Source organism: Rhincodon typus, chromosome 28, assembly GCF_021869965.1.
Source record: "Rhincodon typus isolate 14 chromosome 28, sRhiTyp1.1, whole genome shotgun sequence".
Classification (NCBI taxonomy): Eukaryota; Metazoa; Chordata; class Chondrichthyes; order Orectolobiformes; family Rhincodontidae; genus Rhincodon; species Rhincodon typus.
This window is the reverse complement of record NC_063359.1, coordinates 27,366,217-27,375,062: the sequence shown is the minus strand read 5'-3', so window position 1 is coordinate 27,375,062 and position 8,846 is coordinate 27,366,217. Positions and strand designations below refer to the sequence as shown.

General features: G+C 39.1%; 1 protein-coding gene across 2 annotated transcripts in view; it reads left to right on the top strand.

Moving 5' to 3' along the window:
* fbxw2 (F-box and WD repeat domain containing 2) overlaps positions 1 to 8,478 on the top strand; it is a 24,053-nt gene extending 15,575 nt beyond the window's left edge. For both annotated transcript variants that reach the window (XM_048613653.1, XM_020521033.2), the window contains 3 exons: positions 1,239 to 1,325; positions 3,974 to 4,143; positions 5,800 to 8,478. In XM_048613653.1, coding sequence (XP_048469610.1) covers positions 1,239 to 1,325; positions 3,974 to 4,143; positions 5,800 to 6,088 — 546 coding nt within the window. In that variant the 3' untranslated portion in view covers positions 6,089 to 8,478. The remainder of the gene's footprint in view (positions 1 to 1,238; positions 1,326 to 3,973; positions 4,144 to 5,799) is intronic.
* The last annotated feature ends 368 nt before the right edge of the window (positions 8,479 to 8,846 follow it).

The following is an 8,846-nucleotide window of genomic DNA, read 5'->3' as shown; positions in this document are numbered from 1 at the left end:
CCCACCTCAAGCCCCACCCCCATCTCCTACCTACTAACCTCATCCCGCCTTTCCGTCCTCCCTAGACTGACCTATCTCCTCCCTAACTCCCCACCACACTCCCCTTTACTGGCTCCATCCCCGCCTCTTTTACTTGTCTGTCTCCTCTCCACCTATCTTCTCCTCTATCCATCTTCTATCCGCCTCCCCCTCTCTGCCTATTTATTTCAGAACCCCCTTCCCCTCCCCTATTTCTGAAGAAGGGTCTCGACCCGAAACGTCGGCTTTCCTGCTCCTCTGATGCTGCTTGACCTGCTGTGTTCATCCAGCTCTACACCGTGTTATCTCAGATTCTCCAGCATCAGCAGTTCCTACTATCTCCGAGTCTATCTAGCCTCTCTTTGTAGCTAAACAGTGATCAGAGGAATTTAGCTGCAACAGTTTTGCTGTTATGTAGCATTAGGTAGTTGTGAAATTTGAAGACTTTTAGCAAAACTTGATGGTGTCAGTGTGTGGGATTAAATTTCTACCACTACGAAAATGTCAATTATTGCCTTTTAATATAAGGGATTGAGTCATGTCATTGTCAGTAGAAGCTGGCCTAGTCATGGACATTTGGCCAAGCTGAGTTCAAACAACATAATATAGTTGGTTATGATATAACGTGATAGTTCCGTTCTTGTGTGATCTCGTGTTATAAGAAAATCGCGCAATAGCCGCACCATTTAAACTAATGGGGCTGGAATCGCATTATAGCCAATACAGGTAAGGAAAGTTCGCGTTCTACAAATAGCGGTCTAAATTTTTTAATCCCCTTAAAGCCAATTTGCATTGAAGAAACACGTTATAGCAGAACTAACTGTACAGTAATATTCTAACAGGAGTAGGTGGAGTACTGGAATTGGTGTATCGTAAGGTACATGTAAAATGGGTGTTATTCATTATTAGTTAGAATGGACTTAAGTTTAAGTGCACTCTCAAAACTTATAATTTGACCAGGTTAATGGTTTTCAGGAAACTGCTCTAATTGTTCATTTACAACATGCTTATTGTGTTGGTAAATTGTTTGATCTTAAGGCATTTGGTGGACAATTCTGTGGTGTTGCAGTCTTTGTTGAAAATCCCAAAACAGAGGATAACTTTGCCATAATGACGGGGCTGTGAGTCCAGGCTGTCATAGTCTTATGATTTTTAATAATGTTTGATACTCTCATGTCTGTCTCAATCTCTGCTTAAACCTCCTTTCTTTCCCAATGTAGGTGGTTTTACAGGTCAGCCAGGTAGAATCCGTGATGCACAATCCAGGGGACTATATTTTACTAAGTGCTGATAAATATGAAATCAAGGTAACTCCATTTTTAAGGGAAAAATGCACTCTTGTAACATTTTACTACTAGGGGTCTTGCATTTTGTCAGCAGTGCTTGAGATTGCTGGGCTTCTTCAAATTGTGCAGCTTGGAAATCTTGCACGATGATAATGGCACTCATGGCCTGACGCCTAAAGTATGCGCAGGTGTTCTGTGGTCTTATTGTTTAAATGATTGTTATTTCTAGATATGACTTTACTGGTCTATTTCTCATAACTATCATTAGAACTCCTTATCCTGTTGTCCTTTTATTACTGATGCATATAACTAATGATCTACTTCAATTATATGAATTTTAAGATTGCTACAAAACAGTTGGCATGTGGTGGTCTATTTACTGGTCAGCCAGATGTATATAAATAAAAGATTTAGGTCTTTGATTTTACATCAAACAGTGTTTCAATCTGTTGCATCAGTCTTACAGTTACCAGATGACGGACAAGCTTGAATGGTGGAATGGATTGACAGAAATTTGGTCTACGTTTTGTTCCGCTATTTAACTTTATCTGCAGTTTGTGATTGAGTTTTGTGGGTTTTCAGCCACAGCAGTTTGTGGGACTATTCACTGTGCCACGTTATCAGGATTTGACCAGTAGGTAACAGTAGCTAAAAGATGAGCTGGCATAGCAAAATATAAATCCATATTTTTTTTGGCATTTGAAGCTTGTGAAATGTAGATGCAACTGAACTGAAATAAATAGTTTTCAAAAAGCAAATAATTTACTAAGGTTTTGGTGAAAGTTTGTCTCCAAAACCAGCACATGAAACAAACTCCAAATTGGTGAGCACTATGGGTTTATTTCAGCTTCAGACCCATGTTGGAGGTATAAAATGGAGACTGCTACACGTCTGCTTTTTAGTTATCTTTGTCTTCTTTTCTTATATACTGACCTCTTTGTGCATAAAGTACTGTTACTTGCACAACCTTAAGTATTTTTGATACTTGATGAGGGAGTTAGCATGTAACTTAACCAGGGATGTGTCACAATCTTTGAGGAGATGTGACTATCTCCCTCTCTCTCTCTCCCTCTCTTCCCCGCTCCCCGCCCCCCGCCTCACCAACCAACCCCACCCCAGTCCCCGTTGCCTCACTGTTGGCACCAAGGTCGGGCATGCTGATTCCACAGCAGTTCTGCTAATGTTCAGATAACTATGGATCACAATCCATTACAAAAAGTAAAGTTTAGTGGATGAGCCCCCCCCCCCAAATCAGAGAATTGGTGGCTCAGTAGTTAGCACTGTTGCCTCACAGCACCAGGGACCTCGGTTCAATTCCAGGCTCGGACAGCTGTCTGTGTGGAGTTTTGCACGTTCTTCCCATGCCTGCGTAGGTTTCCTCTGGGTGCTCTGGTTTCCTCCTACAGTCCACAGATATGCAGGCTAGGTGGATTGACCATGCTAAATTGCCCATAGTGTCTAGGGATGTACAGACTAAGTGGATTAGCCATGGGAAATGCAGGGTTACAGGGATAGGGTAGGGGCTGTGGGTCTGAGTGGGATGCTCTTTGAGTATTTGATGGGCTGAATGGTCTGCTTCCACACTATAATTCTAAGAATTCAATTTTTGTAACTTGAAAACAAGTTGGCACCACTGCAAAGTAAATGTGAATTAATAGATACATTGCATGCAGAATAGCAGCTACAAAAAGGCTATCTCCTAGCATGAGTAGGCAATTGACCCCCCAGGTCTAGCCCGAGTTTCATCCAGACAGTTGTTCCAAGTAGCATTCTACTTTCTCCTCTTCAAGGAGTTTGTGGATTCTTCGCAGGTAAAATTTAAAAATCTGTACTTCTTTTATCTTTGACGCACACAGAACGTAGAGGCAATGAGTCTCAGTACTTTACCTTCCATAATGATGGCACTGCTACCATATCAAAGGTTCCCAGATTGCACGGGCCCATTCTTTTTATCAAAAATCACAATTTATTCCTTTAGCACTAATACAACCTCTTGAAAAAGGACTTCTAAACATTCCCAAAAAAAAATTCCCACACATTTTAAAGTAACTGCGAATCTCAAGTTGAGTTCTGAATAGTATTTCTTCAAATCTATTACACTCAGAGTCATCCCTTCAGGAAAATTTGCTAGGATGAAAATGTTTAAAGGATTCTCATCATTTGCAAATGGCTCTTTTGATTAACAGTTTGAGTTCATATATTTTGCATGCTAGAGAATTATCTGTTGGTGGTAACTTCTAATAATTCCCCTCCAGTAACGAGCAAAGGTGTGAAAAGTACCAGTGAAACTATAACGTACTTGGGTGAGCAAAGCACATTTCAAGAAGTTGAATCCTGCTGTCCATGTTAATATTTTTTGGGGACTCCTGGAATTAAAAGATGCTATATTTTTATTGGTTACCTCATTGCACACTCTGAAAGCTGGTTCCATCCTTCTGGATTCTATTACTTCTAATCTAAGAGGTCCAGTTAGGGCTGTTTAATGGAAATGCATTGATTCAGATATATAAGTTGAGAGAAACCTTTTAGGAAGGCTGGCTTGTAGTTTAGGAATGGTTGAGTTATGTATCCTGTTGTTGCATTCTTATGTGCACACTGAAATTTTTTGAAATCATCTGCTAATATTTCTAAAATACTTTACAGAATATAATTAACTGTTGCATTTATAGGTTTGGCCAATTGGGCGAGAAGTCAACTGCAAGTGTTTGAAGACACTTGCTGTGTCAAATGATCGAAGCATATGCCTCCAACCAAGACTGCAGTTTGATGGCAAGCACATTGTTTGCGCGTCTGATCTAGGATTGTACCAGTGGGACTTTGCCAGTTATGATATTATTAGGTATTGTTCAGTTGTTTCATTTGTCAAGATTATCAAAAACATTTGTAATGAAAACTTTACTGTCTCAGCATGGGCATGTATTGGTTATATTGTTCGATAACCAACATGTGAATTCAATAAATCTGCATTGTGGCCCTGTACGAGAGAAATTAACAAATAGTTCTTTGGTACAGAATGTGAGTATTGCTGAAAAAAATACATATTTTGTTGAAGCTTCTCATCATGACTCATTAGGGTAATTGGCAAGGAATACAAGCGTAAAGGGAAAACAACCTTTTTTTATACTGTATGAATGAGAAGATTAATTGGCAAGAGTGTTAGATCCTGATTGTTAGAGGTGTTGCCATGGGGAATGCACCAAATGGATGATTGACAGTTAACTGCCAAATTTGCTTAAACTTAACTAAACACATTGACTCTGATCAAGGCATTGGCCTGAAAATGAACCAGTGATAAGTATTAATCTATTTTGTTGAGTTGAAATGAGTCCAGTGTATGTCTCTAAAGAACAGGGCTGTGTGTGTTAATATATGTATTTTTCAGTAAGTGCAAATATATCGTACTGTGGGCCTGACTGAGGTTGGTGTAATTCTTGGTACAAAAAAGAAACCGAAAGAACTGTGGATACCTTATCAGACAAACAATTTGCTGGAAAATCTCATCAAGTCTGGCAACATCTGCAGAGAGATAGCAGTTTTGGGTTCAGTCACTCCTCTTCAGAATTGATGGTGGGTAGGAAAAGGTTGGTATTTATGCAGAAGATAGGGTGGTAGTGGTGCTGAGGGGTGAAGGGGTAACTATAGGAGGAGATAGAGCCCAAAGAGAGAGAAACAGCTGGACAGACAAAGGAGTGGGTAAAAGTCAGTCTGGGGGAATAAATAGCTGCAAATGGGGACGACTAGCAGTTGACAATGGGTTGTGGGCAGTAGCAGCCCATGTGATGACCAGGTCTGCTGTGTGGAGGTTGGGCTAAGGACAAGGGAGCAGGTGCCTCCAGCCCTAAAATTGTTAATCTTGATATTAAGTCCAGAAGGTTGCTGATTTCCCAAGCAGAGACAGGTGTTGGCTAGGGAACACAGTGGTGTCCTGCACAGCATTCAATCTAATCTACTGTATTCGCTGCTCATAATATGGTCTCCTCTACACTGGGGAAATGAAGCACTGACCAGATGACTGCTTTACAGAGCAGCTATGTTCTGACAAACAAAAATCACCCTGAGCTTCCGGTTGCCTGAGACTGCAACACATCAGTGTTCCCTGTTCAACATCTCTGTCTCGGACTTGCTGCAGTGTTCCAGCAAAGCTCCACGCAAACTGGAAGGACCGCACCTCGTTTTCTGCTTGAGAACTCAGCAGCCTCCTGGACTTGATATCAAGTCCAACAATTTTAGGCCTTGAGGCACTTGCCTTAGTATCTACTTATGTGACGTGGTGTCAAATATTTTTTGGATATGCTGTGGGACATATCCCTGCCTGACACGTGTTATATAAATGCACATTGATAATTGCCATTCAACATAAGAATCTACTGAATTGTCAATTTGCCTGTTTCCTTTTAGACCTTTTGGAGAAATTCAAGTGTTAATTGATTTTTTTTCATTGTGTTAAAATCAGCATTTAGAATACAGCTTTACTTATTTGTATTTTTTTCTTCAGAGTTATTAGAACTCCGGATTCCTCGAACCTTTCCTTGCTGAGCCAGGGAGAAGTCTTTGCTCTGCTGTTTGATAGCCATTATCTGTACATAATGGACCTAAGGACAGAGAAACTGGTTGGTCGTTGGCCTCTACCTGCATACAGGAAATCTAAGAGAGGTTCAAGCTTCCTGGCAGGAGAAACAGCGTGGCTAAATGGACTCAATGGCAAGAATGACACAGGCCTGGTTTTTGCCACGAGCATGCCGGATCATAGTATTCATTTGGTCCTATGGAAGGAGAATGGATGAAATAAAGTATGAAAACTGTAAGGCATGGAGTGCTTGTGCTGCTGTTGCAGAGGATATTTCAGAGAATGCCAAATGCTGCATGAACCAAAGTCCTGCACAAGACCTGGCATTCTCGTGTGTACAGTACAGTTAATTGCCTTTTTTTTTTTAAAATGTCAAATGACACCAGCATGTTGGAAATTATTTTTACAGCTTAAATCCATTTGCTTGCGAATTGATGTAACCAATGCAGGAACAGGGAAGAGAGAACACACGTATCAATTTAATTTTGAGGCACTGTTTAGGAATTTATTTTGAGCTGATGGTTGAAAATTATGCTTGACAAGCACATTTCAATGTAACAGATTTATTGTTTGCAGTATTCTGAACATTCCCTGAATGTCTTCATTTCTTCTGCACCTGACAATATGGAATATCTTACCTTTTATATATACATATATATAATATATATGTATATACATATATATAAAATATTTCCATTCAGGACTTTGCCTTAATGCTTTTAGTAGTGGTTGCTCTCAAAGAACATGTTTGTAGACCGTAGGTAGGTACTTCAAATTTGTCCACATTTTATATTTTGGTATAGTCAGTATTTACAATGATATTTTTATTGAAATTTGCCCATGTTGTCACAGTTGTTAATTATCTTCAATATATTCTTTCTGAAAACAAGAGTTGGAAATTTACTTGGTTGCTTTGCTCATTGCAAGTCTAAACATGGAACCTTTATTACAAAATACTGTAATGAAGAAGATATTGACCTTTGCACTTCAGTTTGCTAGACACTACTTAAGCTGTTTTCGTTTTCTATTAAGACTTGGGGTGATAGATTAAAGTGGGAAAAGAGACTGGGTTGACCACTCCCCCTCTGCCTCCCATAAGACATGGTCATCTGCAAACCTGGTCATCAATGTTGAGATCATAAGCTGCTGTACAGCTTTCAGTCAAGAGGTTTGCTATCCATACTGCTTAAATAGGAACAGGATTAGGCTGTTCTGCCATTCAGTGAGATTATGGCTTATCTGTATCTGCTTTGGCTTTATCCCTGCTCAGATGGAACTACTGTGCTCCTGCCCAAGAGGAAGTTGTGAGTATGATTTTTAAATGTTATAGACTGTGGGCAGAGCAATCACTGTATGTATTATATAGTTTTTAAACGCAGGAGAGAACATTTTTTAAAAAGTCTTTTAATGTGCTTGTCTCTGTCAGGTCAGTAATTACAATTGTTCCATGGTGATCCTTAAATTACACCCCAGTGGTAATATTTGTTGAAGAATTGCACAGGTGTATGCAACTTGTTTTGAATCTGTGGATTTCTTCTTGAGGAATAGGCGCAGCTTTCGCTGAGAAATAACAAGAAATGAATAAGAAATCATCTGTTCCTTTTATTATATGTAAAATAGTGAAGATTTTTATTTTTAGAAGTCAACAAAATGAAAAATATGACTGAACTGTAAATTATAAAGTTGTAATAACAGAGTTGTGAACAGGTACTTTCTTCGTACTTCTGAAGGATGGATACTTTCCCCTCCTTATGCATGTAAAACCAAAATAACAGAGCAGGTCTAATGAAGAGGTCCCCTTTAGTTATGCTGTATACCGTATCTTAAAAGCATCTGCTACCAAAATGTTGCAAATTTTATTTCTTGTGGTGTCATCTGTATTTGGAATGTAATGTGTTCTGATCCTGAGACACTTTTTTTTGATTGCAACTTGTGGAATAGATCGACGTCTGCAATTTTAAAAGTATGAGGACAGTGTAAAGTTCCTGGCTTCACGTGACAACTACAATATTCACTTTCCTTCCATCTTTGGTTTGAATGTATTGAGTATTATTTGCTTGTAGACTGTGTTTCTTTAAGAAACTTTTAACCTCACATCAACAGATTAACCTCTTGCTGTCTGCCATAACCTCAGACTATCTGACACACATGCAATAATACATTTGTCTAAGGAAGTGAAACATTTTGGTTTTTCTATGCAGCCTCTATGTTTATGTTTAATTTTGCAGTTTGTCATTCGTATTTCAAAATCTAATATTTGTTTAATAATGTGAGGGATGAAAGCGTTTAGTCAGCTTTTTCAAAATGCAGCTGACTGTCAAATGTGCAATTACCTGTTAAGTTTTTGCTGGTATTTTTGTTTAGAGATGCCGAAATGTCGTCATGGTAATGTCAAATGTTCACTGGAGTGGCCAAAGATTTACGCCGAGGTTGTTCAGTTTTATCTTTGCATATAGATATACAGTAGCTATGTGGTTTGATTCCCAGAATGACAATGAGGTAAATTCTTCTTCTGAAGTATTATTTGTTTTGAAATCTGTTGGTTTGGCTGTAACAATGATATAATTTGAAGTAAAATCATCCTATTTATCCATATGATGACTGGCAGTGACGTGTAAACCACAAGGTGTACATTTTTCTCTTTCTCTTCCTCTTCCCCACCCCTCCCCCTCTTCCTCCCTTGACCTCCAGTACCTACAAGAATTCCCTACAAATGGTGTGTTTGAAATCCTGAAAGACCTCCAAGTAAGTAACAGCATTTGAACATTATTCCTATTTGAACGGAAATGTAAACATCCATGTGCCTTTACTTTCTTTTAAACTTTTACTCTGCAACCAGTTATCATTGGCTCAGCATTTCGAAGCTTCATATTGAATTCTGCAGAAAACAGGGGAGGCCAAAATGTGTATTCAAAAAAAAAGCGGCTCCCATCATTGATCTTAATTGAAAGAATAATGTTTGTGTCTGGGATGGT